At 41.6% G+C, this 26,929-nt stretch overlaps 1 protein-coding gene across 4 annotated transcripts in view; it reads right to left on the reverse strand.

The window, feature by feature from the left end:
• The window catches only part of FAM13C (family with sequence similarity 13 member C), a 125,256-nt gene that overhangs the window by 29,093 nt on the left and 69,234 nt on the right, over positions 1 to 26,929 (reverse strand). For all 4 annotated transcript variants that reach the window (XM_006775807.1, XM_006775809.2, XM_006775808.2 and 1 more), the window contains 2 exons: positions 24,032 to 24,095; positions 8,805 to 8,889 (listed from right to left, as the gene is read on the reverse strand). In XM_006775807.1, coding sequence (XP_006775870.1) covers positions 8,805 to 8,889; positions 24,032 to 24,095 — 149 coding nt within the window. The remainder of the gene's footprint in view (positions 1 to 8,804; positions 8,890 to 24,031; positions 24,096 to 26,929) is intronic.

The raw sequence follows: 26,929 nt of genomic DNA on the forward strand, positions 1-26,929 counted from the left end.
CTATACTAGGCTCCCACACCAGTTAGATGAGAGCAGTCAAAAAAGTTGGCTCTCTGCCCCACCTAGACAGAGCCACAGAAAAGTAAGATTCTTGGGGAACTGCAGAGATAGGAGAGGTTGTCCACCGTGAACCAGCAGGGCGGGGCTCGGGGCATGGCCAGAGGAGTGTCAGACACCGAGGATCTAGGCGTGCCATCTGGTCACACCCAGATTGTACTCTTCATAAGTGTGGAAGGAAGAATGACCAGCAAGAAAGGTTTAAAATGACTCTAATATATGGGAAATTATGTGCAGGGAAAGCGGGTATGTGAGAATTCTCTGTACTATCTGCACAATTTTTAAAAATCATAAAATTGATCTTAAAAATAAAATCTATTAATTTTTAAAAAATGACTATAACCCTGTTTGTTATGCTTGGGCTGGCATGCCACTTGCTCACTGTTGTTATGTCCTGGGCCAGGCAAGCCTTATCACTCAGAATCCTCCTTTGTAAAGGGTTGTAGTGAGGAAAATGGAAAAATGTGCGTTACCATAGTCCTTGCCTGCCTTAAAAACCAAATTTTTTAAAAAATTTAATCATGTAGAAGTTTCAGCTGTAGAATTAATGTTTTCCTTCCCTCCAAGGCAATTACAGAAACAGCCCCAGAGAATTATATTGTCATCTATGAATTTTGAAATCACTTAAAAATACTTTGGAAAACAAGTGGTTAACACATTGCGTACCACATAGAAATCTCTAAGACATATGCCAGGAACCGCACGTTTTGGGGCAAACTGCACGTTATTTAAATTATCATAATGCACTTTAGGTGTTGTTTTTCAATAATTATAACATTTTTATTTACAAAAACAATTAAACAATTAAAGTTCCTAGTACTTTTTAAACTTATGGTACTGCATAAAACATTTTGCTCTATGAAGCAATGTGTTTAATATGAAGTTCCCTCTTTCAGAGACTACGAAGCATCAGAGAAAACAATTAACAGTAAAGATCTTTCCAGCCAAGTTATGTCATAGTTTTATCACAGGATAGATTTTATGGTAATAAATGTAGTTTCAACTGTAATAGAGGTAATTATTCAGCCATCACCTGTATAGATCATTGCTGTTAGAAATACCTTTTGCTTAAGGGAAACAGTATAATGTCAATCATATGCAAACTCTGGAGGGGACCTAGGGAATGAAGAGTATTAATAGCATATAGACACCTTGAAAGTAGTTGGAAATTATGATGGAGTAGATATTTAAAGACAAATGTAAGCAGTATCAACTGGAGGAAAGGCAACCTAAGCTCTGACTACTGCAAAAATGCCCAGCTTTTAAAATAATGAAAGCTGACATTTATTGAGCATTTACCATGGGGGATATGCTAAGAGCCTCCTACGCATTTAACTACATCATTCTCACAACAGTCCTAAGAAGTTACTATCCTTTTCCCATTTTAAAGAAAAGGAAACTGAAGCAGAGAGAGATCAAATAATCTTTCCAAGATCACCCAACCTGTACATCAAATTCTACAAAGATCTGTTTCTGAACAAGGCAGAACCAAAAAATATAATTTACTTGGGCTTTCAAGAAATCTATGATATGGGGGAAAAAGGAGACATATGTACTACTATTTGTAATACTTTAAACAATAAAATTAAATTAAAAAAAGAAATCTATTGCAGTTTTCATATCAGACGTTGTTTAAAAACAAAACAAATGATGATTGGGCTAAATGTTCTGCAATGGATACAAAATCTACTTAACAATATGCAGCAAAGCACAGGGATGAATTTGTATCTTTATGTTGAACAGGTCAGTACTAACACTTGCAAATGGATCCTGGAATAATCTTATTTTTACATTTCAGAAATGACATGAAAGAGGAAGTTGAGCCATGAGTTTGAGTCTGTAGATGATGTTGATATTTTTCAAAGAGTAGAATGCTAAGCAACCACAGAAAAAGTCCACAAACCATGAGGAGGCTTAACAATACAGATAACCTTCACTGTGGGCCAGCAGGCAACCCAGCTGCAGAAAACGAATCTATGTACTCTTAAAAAATAATAAGCACTAAACTATTAATGTGATAGAAAATGGGATTTTTTGGAGATCTTATAGAATACACAGATATAACAAAAAAGTCAAGAAAATAGTGAAAATCTCTAGGAAGAGTTTGGAAAAAATCCAACAAACATAATTACTTTGTAATCTTATATAATAAAGAGGTAATATGCAAATTAACCCTCACGCCCTCACAAGATGGCTGCCTATGACCAGGCTGGCAGAGGGGTTAGTGAGGGATGACCAAATGACTGAACAAGCAGGCTGTGTGGGGCAACCAGGCCGGCAGGGGGATTAGTGAGGGAGGACCAAACGACTAAGCAGCGGGCTGTGTGGGGTGACTAAGCCAGTGGGGGAGCAGTGAGGGATGACCAGGCCAGCAGGCTGGCAGGGAAGTGCAGTTGGGGGCAAGATCAGGCCAGCAGGGGAGGGCCATTAGGGGTGATCAGGCAGGCAGGCAGAGGCATTTAGGGGCAATCTGACAGGCAGGCAAGTGAGTACTTAGAAGCCATCAGTCCCAGATTGTGAGAGGGATGTCTGACTGCTGGTTTAGGGATCGGGCCTAAAGGATCAGTCAGACATCCCCCAAGGGGTTCCGGGTTAGAGAGGGTGTAGGCTGGGCTGATGACTGCCACCCCCCCTGCACAAATTTTGTGCACCAGGCCTCTAGTTATTTTATAAAACATCCCAAGCCAATATTGTTTTTTAGATATCCATTTCTTTTTATGGAGATCATTGTAGTTTCACATAAAATTTTTAAGAAATAAATCCCTTGTAAACTTTGCCCAATTTCCCCCAATAGTAAAAGTGTAACACCTGTGCCCATATGCACAAATAAGATTGTTTAACTCCACCTGGAATACATGGTGCAGGTCGGGTAAATGCATATCAGAAAGGCATAGGGGCTAGAGATAGTTTAGACCAGAGAAACTGAAATTACAATGGTACAGAGGGGCTGTAACAGGTTAACCAACTACAAATCTAGGTCTCTTTTGTCTGACAAAACAAAATCAGGGATGGATAAAGAAAAAATAAATTCCCAAACATGTGAGATATGTAGAGAATGCATAGGCTGACTATAGGCTTTTCAAATTCTAGAATATCAGAACTATGGGGACTTAACATTTAGGCTGGATGGCAAAGATCATAGTGTAAAGCACTTAGACCAGTAGTTCTCAACCTTGGCTGCACATTAGAATCACCTGGGAATCTTTTTAAAATCCTGATTTCTGGGCCTCATCCTCCAGAAATTCTGTTTCTTTGTTATGGGGTGAGGCCACAACATTAGTAACAAAGAAACAGAATTTCTGGAGGATGAGGCCCAGAAATCAAGATTTTAAAAAGATTCCCAGGTGATTCTAATGTGCAGCCAAGGTTGAGAACCACTGACTTAGACTATGGAGTCCAAATGAGGAAGGCCCCATTCATTGCCTTTCCTCCCAACCCCCACAACTCGGCAGCTGTGGGACCAGCAAGTTGCATTAACTCTTCAAGTTTACTTGCTCATCGTGCATCTGGGGATAATAATGGCACCTACCTCATAGAATTTTTAGCTAATGCTGATGTTATTAATTTAAAATCTTTTAAAGTAGCTTCTAAGCCTTGAAACTATTGAGATTGTAGACCAGATAGTTCTCTGCTGGAGCAGTGGGGGTGGTGAGGGGTCCTGTGCGTTGTAGGATGTTCAGTAGCATCCCTGACCTCTGCCCACTAGATGCCAATAGCACTCACCCTCCAACTGTGACACCAAAAGTGTATCTACAGATTGTCAAACATTCCCGAGAATATTGGGGGGAAATCAGCGCTGGTCAATGTTTTGAAAACCACTGCTTTTAAAGAAACCAATTTAAGACATAAAGATGAAAGACTAGTTTCCACAGTGCAAGCTGTATTTTAGTTAAAGCAATCAGTAGTACATATTGAAAGTATAAAAAGGCTCAAGGAAGATTTAGAAATCTCTCTCTCTCTCTCTCACTCACACACACACACACACACACACACACGCCCATAATGAATAAAGTTTCTCAAAGATATTTGGAATTCTGTGCACTTCTGAGGTTGAAGTAATAGAGACCACCTCTTACTGACTTTCAAAGACTGTCTGAGGCTGCTGCCAGACCCAATAAAACATCAAACTATGGGGATGATCAGCCTCACCTACTGGGATGCCTGAGATGCTCCCCTGCTCCAGAAATCCAATTATAAACTGCACCTGCAGCTAGAGCACATTCACAGCACCCTTAGAGGACCACCATGTTCTAGAACAGCCGTGGGCAAACTACGGCCCGCAGGCCAGATCCGGCCCGTTTGAAATGAATAAAACTATTGAAAAAAAAGACCGTACCCTTTTATGTAATGATGTTTACTTTGAATTTATATTAGTTAACACAAACACTCCATCCATGCTTTTGTTCCAGCCCTTCGGTCCAGTTTAAGAACCCACTGTGGCCCTCGAGTCAAAAAGTTTGCCCACCCCTGCTCTAGAAAGTGCTCCTGAATCTTCCTGCACCGAGGATCACCAGGGGAGTTCTTTAAACCTCATCTTTATATTTTAATTTTTTTAGTTTAAGAGGGTGAGCTCAGACATTTGTAAGTTTAATAAGTACTTCCAAGTAATTGGAAAGTTCTGGTCAAGTGGACAGTGTCTTAAAATGTGAAAGAGAAGGGCCTCTTTGACTCTGTTCCGCCTCAGCTTCAACATTAGGAAGACACCTATGGACCTGGCAGGAACCTTTATGGGAATAATTATAGAGTCTAAATTGATAGACTACGTTAGTGGTTCTCTAATGATCAACATCAACAACAAGGCTCCTGCCCAAATGGAAAGTTCCACTTGAAAAATTAAAATTTTATAATAAAAATTAATTAGGTACTTCTATTTCTAGTAATAAGTCTTCAGTTAACTTGTGATAGCTTTTGCTATAAAATCTGTGCCATCAGTCACCTGTGGTCAGACAGAACTGGGGTTACTCTGCTTAGTCATGTGAAACATCAAACAATCCTCATGCATACTTAAAAAGGCAATCCTCATTCCATTTTTCATTTACAACATCAGAATAGATGCTTGCTAATGCCACAGAGGAAACATTTGCTTCAGCTGTAAGAGGTTGTTCATTCAGTTAGAGGAATTTTGAGCCCAAATGTTGTATGTGATTTGCAACCTACAAGTGGGGTGGCTAGCTGTCCTGGATTGCCTGGGACTAAGGATTTCCCAGCACGTAGAACTTTTAGTGCAAAAAAAAAAAAAGTCCTGGACAAAGAAGACTTTTGGTTACACTGTGGACAGTTCCAAAGATGCCTTGTAGCTGGTTCCCTATCACTTTTCTTTAAGGGCCTCTACACCCCTCAAATCTGTGTCTGTCCCCATCCTTTGTCCAGGTCCCCATCCCATCAATTTCTGGCCCGCAGACTGGGGTGCCTAAACACCTTTCTCCTCCTGATATAAATGGACTAAGCTGACTGGTCACAGACCCTAAGTTATATGTCCTGTGGTCTGTAAGCCTCTTCCCGTTGATGACATGGATGACACTGAGGGGAGGCAGATGCAAAGAAACCCCGAGAGAACCTGCCCTTCTCTCTCAAAATTCAAAATACTGTCACTTGAATAGTGGTTCCCAATATTAGGGAGTAAGTTTATGAACTGTAAAGAGTCCAAGCCTGTCAGGGATGAGGACTGAGGACCCATGTTTGAAAAACCTCGCGGTCATCATGACGTGCAGGAAGGTTCAGGAACACTATCCAGAACCCAGTGCCTCCCAAGGTCCGCCAGGACTGTGCTCTGACTGCAAGTGTTGTGTTTAGTTGGGTTTCTAGAACAGGGAGCATTTCAGATAATTTACTAAGGGGGAATGACCTTTGCAACCTATAAATCCAATTAAAAGTCAATATTTTGATCTCAAGACATAGAGACTACTATGCTTTGCTCAGACCATCATTTCAGATGCCTACTTCAAAGGTTAAGCTTTATTTAAATCATGCCCTAATTAATTCTAAAGTAAGTTTGAAATCTACTTAAGTAACATCAATTTATATTTATGAATGTTTGTTTTTAATGGTTAATTAATAGTATATTTATAGCAAGGTATTCCTGTAAATATCACTTGGATTTTGTCTCTATCACTAATTTTTGATATTAACAATTATTACTTGAATATTCATATGCATGTAAATCTCAGGGCTAGATGCTAGACTTTTAGATAAAATTTTAAGTGACTATAATCTTTTATAGACTTATGGCCATCTGTGCTAATTTTATGCAATCACACTCTCAATTGGGAATTTATATACAAATACAACCAACTAAAGTTTCAAAGATCACTCCAGATATCCATTCACAGGCCCCAAATTAAGAACTGATCTACTATGGGAAAAATATTTTTCCTTTTGAAAAAAGGATTATAAAATGTATGGCCTTCCTGTGTGTCTTGGAAACCAAAAAAGACCAAACCACCCCATAACTTGAAAGTCTCTTCCAAGCACCTATCACTCATTTTATATCAAAGGGCTTTACTTTAAAATTAGAGAAAAACAATGTGTCGAAGTATTGCAAGGTCCAATACAGGGGATGGAGTTTCTTCACTTTCCCCACATCAACTTCCATGCAGTCATTTTAGTTCATGGAGACTCCTTATGTGTAAGCTTAACAAAGATGAGAAACATCAGCATGGGTCTGATCTTTGAAAAACCCATGCAAGAGCTGCTGCTGCCCACTGCACATGGAGAGAGGGAAGGAGGGAGGAGGAGAGGGGGACAGGGAGAGAGGGAGAGAGGGAGAGAAGGAGAGAGGGGGAGAGGGGGAGAGGGAGAGAGAGAAAGAGAGAAAGAGGGAGAGAGAGAGAGAAACATCGATGTGAGAGAGACACATTAATTATCTGATCTTTAAAACCCATGCAAGAGCTGCTGCTGCCCACTGCACATGGAGAGAGGGAAGGAGGGAGGAGGAGAGGGGGACAGGGAGAGAGGGAGAGAGGGAGAGGGAAAATCTTTTTCATAGACTCTCTTAGAAGGACTCAGATTTCTCAGATTAACCTACATTTTGGAAAATCCAACATCCAACCCACAAGCCTCATCTGTGAGGAGCCTTCTGCCTGTTTCTGCAATTTGACACTTAACATGGAATATATTGACAGGTCCTTTGTATGAGCAATTCTGATGTAAATTCAGTATGTATTCCCCTTTGACAAGGAGTGCTAATAAGCTTGTTCAAAATCCAGTTCATCTAGAATGAGAAAATGCAAAACTACTAGTATTCTTGAACTTTTGAAAAAATAACACACCTACACACACACAAAAGTCATGATTAAAAATATACATATAATGGAGGGAAGGGGGCATCCATAATACTCTCAACAATAAAAATTAAAAATACATATATCCGTATCTTATTAAACGCTCTTTCCCAGACACTTGTGTACAATACAAAACATCATCAGGTAACTCAAAAGTTAATCTGTATTTGGCGTGAGTCTTCTCTACAGTTTTGAATGCTGTTTGTTGGGGTTGGTGAAAGAAGAAGGGCATTGTCTAACAATCTGAATAAAATCCCTGACTGGATTGACACTGGCTCCTGCCCAATTTTATTTGCATCTTATCCAAACACAATGGCCAACAGAGCAGGGGAGCCTCACTAGGCAACAAGGACAGCCAGCTGACCACCTGCATCCGTGGGGAAAACACTACTTGCTAGCAGGATTATCCTAGGCCTCAGTGTCCTTATTGTACTGAATAGTTTTATTTCATGGGTCAGTTTAAGAATTTAACATAATAGATATAAAATGCTCAGACCAGTGCCTGGATCATAGAAAATCTTCAGTAATAATAGTAGCTATTAACCACTGTTACTAATAAACATTCCAAAACTGGAGAAGAGTATTTTGCCTGTTTATACCACGTGGGCCTGTTTTAAACAGTAATGTCTTGAATGTATTATCAGTAATGGTTCTAAAATAGATAACTTTGTAAATCTCTCCCTTCAATTCCTGGAGATAGGGGTCATCTCATGAAGCAAGCTCACCTACTTCTGCCATCGATCCAGACACCAGTCTGCAAACCTGACCCATCTGTGCTCTCATTTCTACTCATACAAGTTAGTGTTTCTCTCCTACATCTTCCTGGGAGTATCAGTTTGCCTCCTGCTTGTTAGCCACCCTGCCATCCCCTAGATTAAAACTAGAGGAACTAACAGACAAATAAGATCCAATGTTGAGACTTCTCAACACAGAAATTAATGCTAAAGAAATGAGACAGAACAAGACAATATGGGATCAGAATGCGTGTATCACTCTCCTCCACTCTCCCTGTATTGACGGACCATCTTACGAGCAATATAGAAGAAAGGAAGCAGCTATGTTGAAATTCCCCCATCCCTCAACACCTCAAAAATGTCATGAGTCTCAAAACTCAGGAGTTGCAAGCAAGATTATCTAAGTCCAGCAATACAAAATAAGGACTTGTTTGCCACAGGATACCACATAGTAAAATGAAGTCTAGAAGTTGTGATGGGTGCTTTTTCCCTGACACCACCAACCCTATTTATGTAAGTCTGACTCTTGGCCCCCAGCTGAAGAGAAGGTTCTATGTCAGCGCACATCCTAATTCCTCTTGCTCCCTCTCAGCTCCCCTGGAGGTAACTCAAGCACCTCTTCAGCTTTCATGTTGCACCAGACAGCCTTTCCCACAGGGGTTTAGGCTGAAGCAGCGAAAGCTAAACTATCCTGAGAGTACAAATGAGGACCTCCCCCCGCCCAGCCTCTTACCTGCAGCATCTGCCCCTTCAGCAGGCACACTCTGGGTGGACGCTGGGGCTGGGTCCTTGACTCCGTGCACCTGAACAGCTTCTTCCTGGTTTGTCAAAAATGCAGAGCACAGATCAGTTTCCAGGGCTTGGAGCTTCAGCAAGGAATTCTGCCAGCAAAAGCAGAACATCGGGCTAGCTAAGTAGATGGCTAACGCACAACAGTGGGTCTGCAGCTCTTGCAAACAGCTTTTTCCAGAGCGTGCCAGGAAGAGGGCTGTGGGCACAACTGCTTCAGGCTGACGTGGTTGTGCCAGGATCAGTTGTGCATTAGTCCTCATGCAGCCTCAGTTTCTGCCTCATTTAAAACCTAACGTACGTGGGTTATCAGGGACACATGGGACTAGTGATTTCGTCAGCAAGAGACGCTGCGGCCAGAGAACCAATCTGAGAAGGTGTCTGCTTCCCGGGTGCTGGAGGCTTTATGTTCTGCAAGTGTTTCATTCATTGTGCTGACATCAGGAGCAGATGACATTGGCCCCTCCCAGGCTACCATTCACAAAAGCCAGCATCCCTACACTGCAGACTGCAGCAGACTGCAGTGCACAAAGAGTTACTGCTGCAGAGGCCACCTGGCATCTGGGAGCTGCTTTGGGTCTCCCTTATCTACATTTGTATGTGGGAGTCGTGTGCTTGTGAGTGTGTGTGTGTGTTTCCTGAAGTTACTTCTCTCACATGTAATGTTTGCAGTGGCCTTTGATCAAGAACAGAATAGGTGGAGTGAGGAAAATTATCTTAGTCACTTAGTGTGGGCCAAGGAGAAGCAATTTATCTTTCATAGCTCCCAGCACAAGCTCTCCGATGGTTCTTAAAAAGAACAAAGTCATACAGACTGACGCACATATCCTGCCATGATGCAGATGCCCAGCAAATTAATTCCAACCAGGTGAAAGTGAGTCATGCCTGAGTCCCCAGCAAGGCACTACTCCCCCACAGCTGGGAAGCTCTGCAGGCCTCAACAGCTCCTCCACCCACCAGGCTCCTGGCAGGAGCAGCTACCTGGAGTGGACCCACTGGTCCTTTCTTTACTATGACCCCCCAACACACACACACACTCTGACTCGCACCCCACCATCCACATATCCTATTCCCCACACACCCTCACATCTGCCTCACCTCCATACCCTATTCCTACACATCCCCATCCCCAGCCTATACATACCTTTACCTCCATCTGCCTACTCAACACAAATATTCTAACCCCAAAATACCTCACATCCACTCCATATACATACTCATTCCTTCTCACAGTCATCCCTTCTATCCCCTATTCCACACACATACACACTACCTACCACACACCCTCATCCCTAACCTCCACTCTCACACCCTATTTCACACACACATCCTTTCCCCCCAAACACCCTCATATTTTGCACCACATAAAGACCTACCCCCAACATCTCTTCACACCCCCAAGCCCTCCCTCCATACAATACCCACTTACCCCACACACATACCCCAATTCCTTCTATTACTGTGAGTCATTATGAACCTACAGCAGTGTTAAAGCTGCTTATTGAGGAACATCTTACATCTAATGTCTCTTGGCCATTTTGAAGGTGGCAGGTGCCTAAGCAAGCTCAGGGTCCCCTCTCTGCCTGCTCAGAGATGGGGCGAGACCTGGCACAAACCCCCGCTGTGCTCAGGGGCTGCTGCCTGAAGGCCCACAGCTCGGATGAAGCATCTAACTGAGACCAGGCCATTTTTCACTGCTTCCCCCTCCTTTCTGGGATGTTTTCCCAGCAGCTAAGTATGGAAGCAAGAGCCCAAGGTTGCTGACAGGACATACAGCAGGAGCAAGGGCACCAAGTTTCTGGAAAGATTTAGTAACCAAACATCTGGGAGGCAAAAAACAAAACAAAATTAGTTCCAGGCTAGCTAGCTCCCTACTTGAGGACCTTGGATATCAGCGTGACCTATAAAACAGAGCAAAACTATTCAGAAAATTAAGAAATAATGCCCTGAGAATGTAAAATGGTGTAGCTTGTACAGAAAAAAAAAACAACAACAACAAACAACCACACAGTATAGTGGTTCCTCAAAAAATTAAAAATAGAATTATTACATGATCCAGCAATTCCACTGCTGGCTATATACCCAAAAAGTATTAAAAGCAGAGGCTCAAACAGACATGTGTACACCCCTATTTATAGCAACATTATTCACAATAGCCAAGAAATATATTATAGACTGAGTTATGTCTCTCCTAAGTTCATATGCTGAAGCTCTAACCCCCAAGTGACTGCATTTGTAGATGGAGCCTTTAAAGAGGGAACTAAGGTAAAATGAGGTCCTAAGGGTTCAATATGACTGGGGTTCTTGTTGGAGAGTTTGGGGGGCAGGAGAGAGAAAGAGAGGGAGGGAGAGAGAAAGACACACACACACACACCAGGAAAGCACAGGCACAGAAGAAAGACCATATTAGGACACAATGAGGAGGTAGCATACAGTTTCAGATTGGAAAGATGAATAAAATTCTGGAGATAGATGGTGGTGATGGGTACACAACAAGGTGAATTACTTAAGACCACTGAACTATATGGTTAAAATGGGCCTGATGGGTGTGACTCAGTAGTTGAGCATCAACCTACGAACCAGGTCATAGTTCGATTCCCAGTTGGACCACATGCCCAAGTTGTGGGCTGGATCCCTAGCAGGGGGCATGCAGGAGGCAGCCAATAGATGATTCTCTCTCATTATTGATGTTTATATCTTTCTCTCCCTTTCTCTCTCTGAAATCAATAAAATCATATTTTAAAAAGTTAAAATGGTGTGTGTGTATGTATATATATATATATATATACAAAGGAGAAAGGCCAGTCCGTGCCTACAATCAGAAGGAGGATGTGGAACAAACTGAGCCAACTGAGCCGCCTCCCATAAGCTCCAGTTGCTCCTGTATACAAAGCAGAAGAGGACATGACCTTCACACAGAGCCAGAGGCCCTGTCAGTTCTCCTACATACTATGCATCTGACTGTGGGCAAGCACCTTGGTTATTCTAAGCCTTATTTCTTCATCTGTAAAAAGATGTAATAACAATAGTGACCATAGCACCTGCTCTATGAATTAAATGAGGGCAAGCATGGAGAACATTTTGCATAACACCAGCGTGTAGCCAACTCTCAAGGACTGGACACGGTGGTTATTATACGTATCTCCAAACCCCAGAAGTGCTGGGCAGAGCCAAACTCTGCTCCAACTCTAAGGCCTTGACTCATCCCTTTACCTCCCAGGGCCTCACTTTCTGCATCTGTCTAGTAAGGAGCCGAGACTAGGTGACTTCCAAATATCCTTCCAGCTTTAAAGCAGAGAAAGACAGATGTGCACCGATCCTGAAGATCTGGCACGGAATCAGTGCTTAGGCAGTGTTTGTGGAACTGAACCAACTATTCATGCAACACAAACAGCAAGTAATTCACGGCATAGCAGTATGGCAGCTCACATTCAGAAGATTCTAAACTCCCACAGAGAGTGAGAAATAATGTGGAGACCCCATGATGGCTAAAGGTAGTAATGGGCTGTTCTCACCCATCTTCCTTCCCCACCCCACCCCCTGTACTCATATGGAAGCAGAAATGAGACTCTAAGCTTCAAAGGAGATGTTTACCTAGCTGGTTTATTCCTCTGAGATACTAAATAGGAGTAAGCTTAAAAGAATGAGGAAGGGGAAAAAAGTTAACTAGAACAGGAGAGAGAAGATGAGGGTCTCAAGGGACAAGAAGACTCCACATAGAAGGCTAAACATTAACCGTGATAAAGTGAGGACAGGATGGTATAATGAAAGAAACTCTGCAGACCACCTGTTACAGATGATCTCCTTCACCACACCTATGACCTATGACCTAAGAACAACCTGATGTTTCTCAGCACACAGACTGAGGGTGGGGACTCGAACACTCTGTGTGGGATGGGGTCATAAAGGGATATCCCAGGACGGGGGCCTTTACCTATGAGCAATCCATGCCACTGTCACATACATGTCCTGCTAGTGGGTGAGGAAGTCATGCCATCACAGCTGAACCACAAAGAGCCTCCAGTGAGAAGGCCCATGGGCAGTGTACCATGCAGGCAAGGGCCATGCCCCCTGCAGATGTCATATCAGCACACCGCTCCCTGGCTCTGGCAGCTTCCAAAATACAGAGAGCTGCACTAGGCTGTGGAGTATGAAACTGATGTCAGCCCCTTCCATGTGAGACTTAGAGTCTAGTGGGGAGACAATTAATATACAGGCAAACGAATCAAATGATAAGCACAGTTATTAGTGTCATAAGGCTATGCAGGAAAGAAACAACAAACCCAGGGAAAGACGAGTACGCAGCTCCGAGATCATGCCTGACTTAGCTACTTTTCATGCATGAATATGGTTTCCCCTACAGAAAAACAAAAGGCAGTAAATCCCCGTAGTCCTAATGCTACCTCATTCTAGCCCTTCTCTTCCTAGGACCTCCACTCCCTGTGAGGCTATCGCCAGCCCATCCCTGGGGGCCACCTTGCTACTGCTTTTCCAGATTTAGTGGCAATGTCTCTCTGAATGGGTTTCTAGGATCTGCAGGGAAACTGAGCAAAGGTTGATGGATCCTAGTCTAAAGAGCAACAAGTATCTCTGCTTCCCCAACGCTCCCATCTGGTTACAAAAGAAGCCAGAGAACAGTCCATATAACCTAGGTGTGGTTTTCTAAAAGCTACTTTTTCCCTTTTACATAATGGAAAATATGCTGCTTGTTTTAGAAAATACTCCACTCATTTTCCCTCCTCTACAATTACCAGGTCCCGCTTTAATTGGGTTGAAATGGAGAACACCCACACAGGCTGATGGTTAAATGCTATTTTCGGGTGCCCTGGTCTGCAATTCACCAGTTGCAGAGCAGGGTCAACTTCTCATTTCTATGAAGAGGTTAGTGGCCCTCTCCCATCCCTTTATCTACCCAAGAACTGTATATAGATTCTCTATGGTGATAGGAAGCAAACTCAAATTGGGAATCTGCTCAAATTTGGGAATACAACGTGGTCTCTGAATATCTCCATGTCTATTTACCACTTTTCTTCCCCGAGTTTTTATGTTTTCTACGCATATTCCCCTAACACACACCCTTCCTTTCAACCTCCTCCCTGTCCCAACCTCCCCAAGCCCAATTCAGCTGTCATTGCTTCACAGTCAAATTTCCATCAAATTCTAGAGCCAGTTCTGATTACCTTATCTAAACAGGGTGCTCAATTTCTTTGTTGCTGCCTTGTTTATTTCCTTCCTAATGTTCACTATAATACGTCACTTTTATTTGCCTACTTGTTTATTGGCTCTTTCCAGCTCCAGAAGGGCTGGAACCATGCCTCCATTGTGCACTGCTGGACCCAGCACAATGAGTAGGACAGGAGGCAACCAATAAAGAGACTGTCACTGTATATCAGTTTGTTTTCCTGGACCCTTTAGGCAGTACAGTACTTGGGAAGCTCTTCTGAATATCCAAATTCAAGACCCTTGCTGCCGTGGTTTGGGAATTTAAAAACACATAAATCACTGGGGAGTTTGTTAAAGATGTGCACTCCCAGCCAGGAATCACCCCAGAGGCTTGGATTCTGTGGTTTGGGGCAGGGTCATTTAGGTGCAGGAAGTCCAAGGTCTGCACTTTTGAGAAATATTTCGCTAATCCCTAGGGCAGCCGAGGGCAAACTACGGCCCGCGGGCCGGATCCGGCCCGTTTGAAATGAATAAAACTATTGAAAAAAAAGACCGTACCCTTTTATGTAATGATGTTTACTTTGAATTTATATTAGTTCACACAAACACTCCATCCATGCTTTTGTTCCGGCCCTCCGGTCCAGTTTAAGAACCCATTGTGGCCCTCAAGTCAAAAAGTTTGCCTACCCCTGCCCTAGGGCCTTGACCCACTCGAAATATTGCCTTGCTTGACTGCTTAGCTCTACCTTTCCCAGGGACAATAGTGAGGGAGTGGCTCTAGGGTCTAGCCTAGGGCTGACCTGTGGCAGGGCCACAAATAAGTCCCAGCCTGTAGGTCAGAGCTCTCCTAGCATGATTAAGCCTGACCTTGTAGCCCTCCCTAATTTCTTCCTAAGTAGTTAATGGGCTGAAGGAGGTGCAGCAAGTGTTGCGAAAAAATAACATCTGTATACATGTTAATCTACCCTTGTTTTAATCCTATATAATAAAAGAGAAACATGTAAATTGACCATCCCTCCACTATGCTCACCAGCCAATCAGGAGTGAGTATGCAAATTAGCCCAATAAAAAGTGAGGGTTAATGATATGCTAAGGCCACTCAACTGCTCGCTATCATGTGCACTGACCACCAGGGGGCAGATGCTCTGACCAGAAGGTTAGCTTGCTGCTGGGGTCCAGTGGGTCGGAACTGAGATAGGCCAGACATGCCCTGGAGCCCTCCCATGGTCCCTCCTCAGCTGGCCAAACTTCCGCGTCCCTCTCCGGCCCCAATCATGCACTGGTGGGGTCTCTTTGCCTGGCCTGTGCCTCCTCACAATCCGGGACCCCTCGGGGGATGTCAGAGAGCCAGTTGGTTTCAACCCGATCCCACTCAATGCAGGATCTGCCCCCTGGTGGTCAGTGCACTCCCACAGGCTGATCCCACTCAGCCAGAAGCTGGGCTCATGCCTGGCGAGTGCAACGGTGGTGGCAGGAGCCTCTCCTGCTCCCATGGCAGTGCTAAGGGGAAACAGGCCTAAGCTGTCAGTTGGACATCCCCCGAAGGCTGGACTGCCAGAGGGTACAGGCCAGACTGAGGTCCCCCTGCCCCCGGCAAGTCTACGAATTTTGTGCACTGGGCCTCTAATCTACACTAATAAAAGAGAAAGCTGCAAATTGACCGTAACTTCACGATGCCCACCAGCCAATCAGAAGTGAGTATACAAATTAACCCAACAAAGATGGTAATTAATTTGCATACGCAGGCGCCAGGCAGGGGGTGGGGTGGGATGCACGTATCATCACCATGGCGACGACACAGGCGTTCTACACTGCCCCAGCCGCTCAGGGCCTCTGGGCAGCATGGGAAGGCGGGAAGGCGGCTTTGGCAGGAGTGAAGGCAGTGCCGGCAGCCAGGGAAAGGAAGGCCCATTCTTGCATGGATCTTTGTGCATTGGGCCTCTAGTATATTGCATAAGCTGTCAGCTTCCTATTTTGCCAAGTGACAACATGTGGGAAAATAAACAAATAAAAAAAACACATTTAATTACACAATGACATTTTAAAGAACATTCTCTAAATTAAAGAAGTTTTAGTAGGCATTAGCTTCATGGAAAACTCACTACATGGTTCTTTTCTCCTTTAACTACAACACAGGCTGACTCCTGGGAGCCACTGAACTAGATACAGCTGCTTCCAGCCTTCCATGAGGGGGGCAGGAAATCAGTAGTGTGAAGAAGATTAAAAGAATAGGGTGAAGAAGATTAAACGACAGAGTGAGAGACAAGGAAAAGAAATGAGATGCCATATAAGAAAGAGCAGAGGCCAACAGGACAAAGCTACAGTGGAGTGTGGGACCTGGGGAAGGCTGGTAGGCAAAGGCAAACACAGGTGGGTCAGCGTTGGTTAAGTCTTGCCACAACTTCTCTGTCCAGCCCAACACCTCTCAAGTTTCTCCAAGTTAATTCTCAGACAAGGAAAAATATGGGCAGCTGCTGGCATGGCTTGTGCCTTTTCTGCCAATACCACTCTAAGGATTCCCTGGCTAATGAGGCCTACAGACCTGACTCCCCTGGAAACAAGAAGCCAGACAGGATAGTTGCCTCTGAATGATGGGCCAGGATAAACCAGGCCTGGAAATAGCTCTGAGTTTCTTTGCTGTGCAGTTCATTCAATTGGAAATTAAAACTAGGGTTCACACCATCACCATATTGGCCAAAGGATGTCCTAACCAACAGTGACAAGAAAACTTGGCTTAAACTAAATGAGTCACAGGACACCATTTCAGCTTCCAGCTGAGTAAGAAATAGTAGTAGGGAAGTAAGGTGACATCTCAGCTCAGAAAACCACACCAGAAAAAATGCCAAATGGCATCCTGCAGTGGTCCAGCAGACAGGAAAATTACCTTGGATATTTTGTTTCCAGAGACCAGTATTATGCAGCCCAGCATTCATTCATCCACCTTCTGATACAGCACTCCCAGAACTAAAATGGGAAGTGTGGTCTATGTCTAGCCAATCTAGCCAAAACCCAAGGTCATGGTGACTGGGTCAAAAAAGGGTTACATTCCCCAAGCCAGGAAAATGAGACTTATCTATGGAACTTTTCAAAGATAAAAAGAAGGACTTCCCCTGTAGAATAGGCAGAATCCTAAAGATATTCCCCAAGATACCTATACCCAGGTATTCAATCAAACATTAGTAGGTGCTGCCATGAAGGGATTTTGCAGATAGAGTTGAAGCTTTAACTCAATTGACCAAGGATACAGAGATAATTTGGGTGGGCCTGACCCAATCAGGTAAACCCTTTAAAAGCAGAGAGTTCCTTCCAGTTGGTGGAAACTAGACATCATCTGAGAGATTCAGAGCACTGAAGGATTTAGTGTTGCTGGCCCAAAGGCGAAAGGATCCATGTGAGGAAGAATATGGGCAACCTCTAGAACAGTGATGGCGAACCTTTTGAGCTCGGCGTGTCAGCATTTTGAAAAACCCTAACTTAACTCTGGTTCTGTGTCACATAGAGAAATTTTTTGATATTTGCAACCACAGTAAAACAAAGACTTATATTTTTGATATTTATTTTATATATTTAAATGTCATTTAACAAAGAAAAATCAACCAAAAAAATGAGTTTGTATGTCACCTCTGACACGCGTGTCATAGGTTTGTCATCACTGCTCTAGAAGCTGAGAGATGCCTCCAGCTAACGACCAACGAGGAAATGGGGATCACACTCCTACAACATCAAGGAAATACATTCAGGTAACAACATGAATGGGCTTGGACATGGATTCTTATCCCAAACCTCCAGATAACAGTCCATTGCAGCCAATGCCTTAATTTCAGTCTTGTGCGACCTTGAACAAAGACTGCAATGGAATCCGCCCAAGTTTATGACCTATATTACTGTGAACTGATAAATGGGTGTTTGTAGCTTCTAAACTTTTTTGGTAATTTGTTACACAGTGATAGAAAACTTATACACACTGGAATTACCAGCTGTAAGAATAATGTGTCCCTAGAGAGAGGTTGACCTAAAGATAAAGTCCATATGGGAGGCAGAGTCAAGAGATGGCATCTATACAAGTCTTTAATCCCTGGATCTAGCCATGCATGGAGCCTATTCCAATCCTAATGTTTCAGCTGTGTGAATCAACAATATCCTGTCATTTATTAAAGCCAGGGTGACTTCACTTTCAGTCACAAAGGAAAAAAATCCCTGATGCAGGGGAAAAAAGAATCCTCAATCAATCCTACACTAAGGCCCAACCATATAGCCTGGGTTTGCATTTCAATAGAAAAATACAGCTGCCTAATCTATAAAAACAATGCCTTTCAGCATACTCAGGACTATCAAAGGACTAAAAATAGCTCTTTCTGGAACTTCTTCCCCCACCTCAAAAAAAATTAAAAAAATTTTTAGGGAGAAACACATTTTTGAACCAAACAGCAAGTATCATCTTGAAATGTGATATGGCTTGATTCCAAAATATATGCTAAAACCATGCCTGGTAATAAAAAGACAATCAAATCCTTCACATGGAGACACACATAGATACATGCATATAGGCCCAAAAGGGGGCACCAGAAATATGTAAATTGGTCTATTTTTAATAAAATTAAATTTTAAAGGATTCTTCATAAACTTTAAAGAGGAAGGTATTTTTTAATGTTAAGGCTAATGTTGAGCTATTTTGACCAGCATATTTCAAAAAATAAGGGGTAACAGTAGCATGTGAAGGAAAATAAATTTTTCATATTGATTTTAGGTAAATAATCTCTTTCATAGTCACCTCAATAAAAGCAGATATCCCCTTCATAGAATAAGAAACATGATAAAAAAAAATTAAATGTTTAACTTGTTATTGATGTTAGGTCATTATTGAGCATTTGTTGGTTTAACTGGTTACCAAAGGAAATGGTGTTTCTATGCCAACTTTTCTCTTGAGGGAGCAATGGAACTAGAATTTTCTCCAACTTCAGCAACCATTTCCTTTTCCTACTCCCCACCTCACAGAGTTAGAAAGGTGGTAGCAGGGTGGGAAGGATGGGTTAGCATTACCCTTCTGACTCTCACTGCTAAGTCCATCAATTTCTTCTCCCCTATAAAAGGCAATGTCTTCTTCTCCTATCCCATAACCTGGATGCATATGATGCAGTGACTTCCATCTAGGTTGGTTTCTTCCTCTCCATCAGTGGCCCTTTCTATATTCAGTTACTTCAACATCAGGATGATAAACATGCTAATATCTGGCCCCATAATTCCTCAGTCCCTTCAATTATAACACCATTTCCACTTAATTATGGCTCGCCATTTCAGCAGGTTGACATAAACTTCCAGGATCTCAAACCTTCTAAGAACAACCTCTATCCATTCTCTCTCTTCCTCTCAACTCTGAAAGTAAACTTATTCTATCCTCTTAATTATGGTAAAGTTCTATATTTCTCTGTTCTAATGATTAATCATTCCACTTAGAGTCTTTGTTAGTTAGTGGGAACCATACATCTCCATAGATTGATTCTGGGGGCGCGCACACACACACACACACACACACACACAAGTATTTCCCTCAATTACCCCTTAACACTTAGCTACTTTGAAATCCTCACATTAGAGCTAGACATATTCTGAGCAAAAGACTGGTATAGCTTTTATTTTCCCATTACAAAGTTGAGCATCTGCTTTATTGTGCTTGACATATCTCTCTTAGGTAAACTTACTAAGCCATTGCAAACTTTTTAAGATATATTTATAAACTGACTCCTTAGGCCTAGAGAGTATAAACTGTAGATTGGTCTATGTCAGCCTAAGACAGTTTCATAGCCAGCAAGCCTCAAAAGGAAATGAAAGAAGAAATCCATAGAAGGGCAACCAAAACCACATTTGTCTTTTAGGGCCAGCTGTCTTGTGGCTGCCCTTACCTCTAGGATCGTTAAAATTTCAGGTAAAATGTGAATGGAAACAAACTCTGATTCACACAGCAGAAACTTTCTTTATACAAATGTTAAGTGCAGAATACCTTCAAAATATCTATCAGTTAAGAAAATAAAATATATTTCCTGAGCACCTAAGTCATGGACATTTTTTTAAGGCGCCCATTTCCTTCTGTAGGATGATGACATAAGAGTTGGACAAGTATAACGGCAGAACTAGACAGAAGGTCCAAATTGATCCAAAGTTTCAGTCTGTTTCTTAGGAGGACTCTACTGTTTCAGGACCTCAGTCAGCTTCAATTCTTTACCTAGGAACACATGCCTCCCCCCCCCACCCCCCGCATAAGATTGATAAGCATGTCAAGCACATGTGTCACTTTTGTAGTACTATTTAGTATTCACTCCCCAAAACTGGCCTCAGGTGCCTGCCCTTGAGGAGGCCTTATCCCAGAGTAACCCTGGGACAACTCACCTCATTCCATCCCTGATGGAAACCTATGACTACATTCTATAAGCAATGGGAAAATGGGGGTGAGGGGTTCAATAATTGTTCAAACTGAAATTCAAAACTTCCTGCCCCAATTTTACAAATGAAAAACTAAAGGAACTGATAATGGTGCTTTATGAAACGCCGTCTGGGAGGTGGAAAAAAAGTACTTTGAAACAAATTTTCTCAGGATATGGAAGAACCATTAATTTTCTTTATACATCTGTTATTTTTCTTATTTGGAACTGAAACTAGGAATGGCATCTATTAGGATGTGGAAAGGGAAAACAATGTTTTTCTTTCATTTTGTCCTTCAATAACTTTTTGATCTATCGAATACTTATTAATTACATGGACTTGGGGAAATAACTAAAACCAAGGATTAAGGTGGATGAGACATTGACAGATCTCAAGTCTAGAATAGTTTTCAATCAGGATATCTGAGACACCACAAATAAAATCTCCTGATACCTCAGAGGCAGAGTCTGACAGCTCAGGTCAATGGCAGCTTTTCAGAAACCAACTCCTATAGCATAGTCCCAAAGATACCAAAACTCATCAAATAGAGACACAAGTTCTATTAAGGTACCCAAGGTCAAAAACTGGGAGCTTGAGACTAGCAGAAGAAACATGAGACTGGCAAAAATCAAATCTGTACACAAACCAAGTAAAAACAAGAAGTGAGTTTTTTAGTTCACTGGGAAAATATGGGGGACACAGACAAAGTCAGATGCTCATATGTAGATATGCTACACCATGAATCAATCTTAGTGGGTATAGGAGACCTTTGGGTTAAATACCAGCTCTGGAACCATACTAAGCTGAGCTCTATCTATTATTCAGAAGGTAGAAGTGAAATACAGAGTGAAATTTTGGGAAAATATAAGGCACATATGCAGGATTTCAATTCATTATTATTTAGGGTCTGGAAAATATTTTGGGACCATGCTTCATGAAAGGCTCAAGAAACTCTTTTGGCTTTAGACTTGCAAGTTGGAGTGGAGAAGGAGAGCAAATATGGAACTGGTGGGTTCCTTTTAGAGAAATGGAAGTCTGGGGGTGGGAGTAAAGAAATAAAGAACAATGAAGAGAGCTAACATAAAAAATAATTCTACCTTACATTTCCATTTAGGTAGAGATGGAAGGAATACTCCAATAAAAAGTCAGCTGTGCAAGGAGACCAAAAAACAGATAATGAAAAAAAAAAAAACCACAAAAAAACTACAATCAGTAACAACTGAACATAATTGTCAAAAATTGGAAACAACCATACAAGGGGTTACCACAAGGAGAATAAAAAACTAAAAGTACATGCCAAACACAATTCTCACAAACTTAATACTGAGTAAATGAAACCAGACACAAAAGAGTACACAGAGTCTGTTTCTAAAAAGCTCAAAAATAAACAAAACAAACCTATGTCAGTGGGAAGAGCAGTTATCCTGATAGGAGAGTAGTGAATGGAAGAAACTACAAAGGGCTGTCTGGGATGCTAATATGTTCTATTTCTTGATCTAGGGCAGTGATGGAGAACCTTTTGAGCTCGGCACGTCAGCATTTTGAAAAACCCTAACTTAACTTTGGTGCCATGTCACATATAGAAATTTTTTTATATTTGCAACCATAGTAAAACAAAGACTTATATTTTTGATATTTTATGTATTTAAATGCCATTTAACAAAAAAAAAATCAACCAAAAAAATGAGTTTGCATGTCACCTCTGACACGCGTGTCATAGGTTCACCATCACTGATCTAGGGACTTGTTATGTACTTTGTGAGAATTCATCCAGCTGTGACTTACAGTATACACACTTCTATGTCTTTTCTATTTCCATTAAAAATATTAAAGCATGTTTTCCACCTGTATCCTTTAGGACTCGGTTGACTAAAGAAATGTTATTATGGGGTTCTTTCATAAAAGAGTGGTTTCCGTAAATTTGGGAAATGGTGGGAAAGATGCAGTTAAATATATTTCTACTGTATAAGAGGTCTCCATCAATAAGTCTGAACACATGGTCTGGACCCACTCTTGATGCCTTCCACAAGCTTTTCTAAGGTTTCCTCCTGTCACCAAATTTCAGTCACAACATAAACTTCATGAAAGGATGAGGGCCTGCACACACAATTTACCTCGATTGGAACAAAGCCACTCTGAGCACACACTCACTGTTATCGATCTGTCTGGATCAGCATCACCCCTTTTCCATGGCACTGACTGCTCCTTTGGCTGCATGTCTCCATTTAGCATTCTTGTACCCATGGAATGCCAGAGCAATGAGCTGGCACATACCATGTAATTTGCAAATACAATAGTGAAGCAATACAGAAAAGCCTATTTTCAAATAGAGCTTTTTGCAATTATCAAGTAATCTCATGGGTTTCCAGCTCACAAACCAGTTTCTCCCAAATACTGGGAACCTATCACAAGTTGACTCTTACAACCACTTCATTTTTCTAGTCATTTGTGTCAAAGCAAAGCATCATTTCTTTACAATCAGCACTTTGCTTGTTCACAGTGGGGCAAAAAGCTGTGTTCACTGATTCATATTCTTCCCTCTTTCTCTTAGATTCTTAAATTCTTTTCCACTCTTGCTACCATGAATGAGATTGTGGAATTTGGAGGCTGTCTCCAGGCACAAAGAAATAACAAGAAGTGTTCTGTATTGTTATCTTTAGGAGATTTCCACAACTTTAGTAATTTATTTAACTTGATTCAATCAGGCAGCTGGTTTACCTTTAGCTATTCATTTCAGCTAAGTTCTACAGTTTAAAAATATCACCTAAAGTCAGTCCATTACTTTTTTTCCTCTCTGGAAGGGGAAGAGAGATGCATCTTTAAATGACAAATGAAAAATTTGCCTGAAGCCCATCATTTCTCTTCCTGGCATCTGAACATCAAGTCTTTTCATTATTTTTGTTATGATCCTAATCAGATATACCACCCACTGCTCCTTAATTATACAATGAGGACAAGAACAAGTAGGCAGTATTACACACCAATGTCATAAGCCAAGGCATTCATAACAGAGATCCCACTTTTATTATATTGATTTCCAACAGAAGAATTAAATTATACATTTCAAAGAAAATCTAGAAAAAGCTTATTAACACTGCGATGTCCACTTTGGTGAGAAACCATTTGGGTTGGAAAAGATGGCTTCATTGTCTCAAAACACACTAAGGCTGTGTTACAAGCACCACACTAACTCATGTTCCATGGATAAATGGCAAGCATGATTATATTTGAGACCGCAAAAGCTGTTAGAATAAAGAGAGATATGAAATCAAATTAAGAGAAAAATTTTACAAATGTAACTGTCAGCCATGGCTATCCAATCCTGAAGCAAAGTTGAAAAGAGTGTAATGAAATGACTGCTGGACTTGGTTCAGGTCCAAGACATAGTGAGCAGCCCTACAAATAATATTTTAAGTGTGTCTGCTCCAGAGCAAGGAATAACATTACCCAAAGAAGGACAAAGGAAACAAGTCGCTTAAGAGCAAAAATACTTAAAAGTTTTTATCAGAGAGAATTCCTGGGCCTAGGAAAAACAGTAATAGCTTTCATAATTGGCTAATTCATGTTTCTGCAACCAACGATTGCACCTACCTCATTTAAGTCCCGCTGAGTTTCAAAAGCATCCTTTGGCAAAATGGCAGCCCTCTGGTCTATTCTATAAAATACAAAGAAGAATTATTTCAATTTAAAAGAAACCTTTCAACAGGGCACATTTAAAGCTGGCGGCTACAGATCTGTCTATACCCGTTAGAAACCTTCAGTGGTACCCCACTGCCCATAGAAAAAATTCCAGACTCCTTATAATGGTCTGCAACACATTACAGTGTTTGAATCCTGCCAGCCTCCCTGGCTCCACCTCCTATCATGCTCATCCTTGTCCCCTATACTCCAGCCTCTCTGGCCTTCTGTTTCTTTAACACATAATGCTGGTTCCCTGTTCAAACCTTCACCCTTGCCGTCCCAGAAGGCTCTTCCCGCAGATCTTCATAGAGGGACTCTTCTCAGCATGGAATGTGATCTGATATAGTTGTTAAAAAATGACACGTTTGTTCACTGAAAACAGCTTTTGGAAATTTCGGCCTCTCAGCTGTCACAATAAATGGTATAGCAATTGCTGGGTAATATGGTGAAGCTGGCTTTTGCCACTACAGAGTTAACAATAGAGGAAAAAGAACTTGAAACAGGCAAATCTATTCTATTGTTTTTGTGGGATTTTGTTTGTTTGTTTGGGTTTTGTTTTTTAGTTTAAAAATAAAAAGACAAACTCCACAACTGGTAGATGCTCAACTCCAACTCATGATTCATCAAATGCTATGGTCCAATGGCATCTATTTTATAACATTCAAGTTTTTCTGCAGCAGTTTGCAGACTATTATATAATAACCTTAGTAAATGACAGTTATTATCCACATTAAAAAGCCTGTTATCTTAATGAATGAAAGATTTACTCAGTGTTAAGTCATTTATAAAAAGATTTATTTGGGGACATAATTATTTACAGTTGTTGTTGTTCTGCCTGAAGAAAGCATACGTGTCCTCTAAATGATTTCTAAAAGTCAGGATGCACATTTAGAAATCCCACGAGCCTCACTTTGAAATAGTCTTAAGAATGCAGGGTTCTTTCAGTCCACAGGCATTGCTAACTGTGCAAACAATTTATTTCTAATGAGAAAGGTAAAGGGATGGTCAAACAAAATTGTAAAGGTCATGCTGATGTCTTCCATGTCTGCACAAGCCAGTATGCCCCTCCCGAGTGTAGTAGAAGGCTAAGAGTCCCAACCAGGAGCTCGGAGAGAGAGCGTTCAAGTGAGAAAAGCGAGGACATAAGGAAGAAGACCTCTGGCACACCCACCCCATGCCCATCAAGTCTCTGAGCCACAAACACAGTGATTGCAGGGCTTCAGAAAATACAAAGTAGTCTTTCCTAAAAAATGGGGGAAACCCTCGTAGGGATAGGGATTAACTTATTCTACCCTGTAATATCTAAAATGCTGCATGGCTCATAATTTCTTTGTAATTTACAGTGGTTCTCAAATTGTGTTTCTATAAATTATGGTAGCACCAAAAAAATGGAAGTGTTGTTCTTTAATGGAAACAATATTTATGTTTTTTAAAAATATATTTTTATTGATTTCAGAGAGGAAAGGAGAGGGAGAGAGAGATGGAAACATCAATGATGAGAACCATCAATCAGCTGCCTCCTACACACCCCACACTGGGGATGGGGCCCGCAACCTGGGCATATATCCTGACCAGGAATTGAATGGTGACTTCGTGGTTCATAAGTTGATGCTCAACCACTGAGTCATGTTGGCTGGGCAATATTTATGTGTTCAAGCAGAAATTTCTCTAGGTCTTTGGTGCCAACAGATGGTAAAATAAATGCACAAGTAGTGAACATTAATGGGAGAAAGCAGATATAGACTTGGTTTTAAAAATATAGTATGGCCTGGCCAGAGTGGTTCAGTTATTTTTGCATCATCCTGTGCAATGAAAGGATGCCAGTTTGATTCTGATCAAGACACATACCTGGATTGCTGGCAACGGATTGATGTTTCTCTCTCTCAGATCAATGTTTTTTCTCTCACTCTCTATTTCTCTTGCTTCCCCCTCTCTAAGCATGTCCTTGGATGAAGCTTAAAAATAAATAAAATTAAAATATAATATTCATTGTTGAGATGCACAGACTAGCCTACAAGTAATATATTCACATGATCTTCCAAAAAAAATTCTCATAACTTCCAGAGCAAGCTTGAGAATTGTGGTCTAAGTATAAAAGGTGCTTGAATTTATTAATCATTGGAGTATCTCTTAAGTGCCTGGTACATTGTTGAGGACAAAGAATCGGTAAGCTGCATTTATGCCTTTAGGAGCCTTACGATTAGTGGAATCTTAAGCAGAGCACAAAACTAACATTCAGCCTTGATGCTATTTCAGTAAATCAGGGATCAGCACATAGGAGCTGGTGTTTGAATGGTGGAGAGGAACTGGAGAGGTAGAGACAGGTCAGAGATACGTTTCCAAAGATAAAATAATCAAGATATCCTGGGTGTGGATTCAAACTATAAAGTACAAGAAACTGAGTAATCAAAATTATTCCAAAGTCTTGAGCCTGTGTGACATGTGGTTTTCCTAATGGAGATATGAAAGTACGTAATTTTGGTGAGGAGCTGGCCTAAAGACAGATAATTCAGATTTAGATATTCAAAGCTTGAGGTGAGGCTAAAATAGGGAATTGAAAATACCTAACCAAGGCTCACCCTAGAATGAGGCGCTCTACAGTGTATTCAGCAGAATGAGAGTGGTGACCGTCACAGCGATGAGCCATCACAGGTTCTACATCGGTTTTTCCCTATTGTGTGGCCAGAGCTCAGCATCGTGACTGCCACATGGTCTTTCAGATGGATGGATAAATGAAGAAACAGAAGAACCAGATCTCAGAATGACTTCTCCATCTACCACTTAGGAGGGATGTGTACCCACAGGCAA

The sequence above is a fragment of the Myotis davidii genome, unplaced genomic scaffold (genome assembly GCF_000327345.1).
Source record: "Myotis davidii unplaced genomic scaffold, ASM32734v1 scaffold1187, whole genome shotgun sequence".
NCBI lineage: Eukaryota > Metazoa > Chordata > Mammalia > Chiroptera > Vespertilionidae > Myotis > Myotis davidii.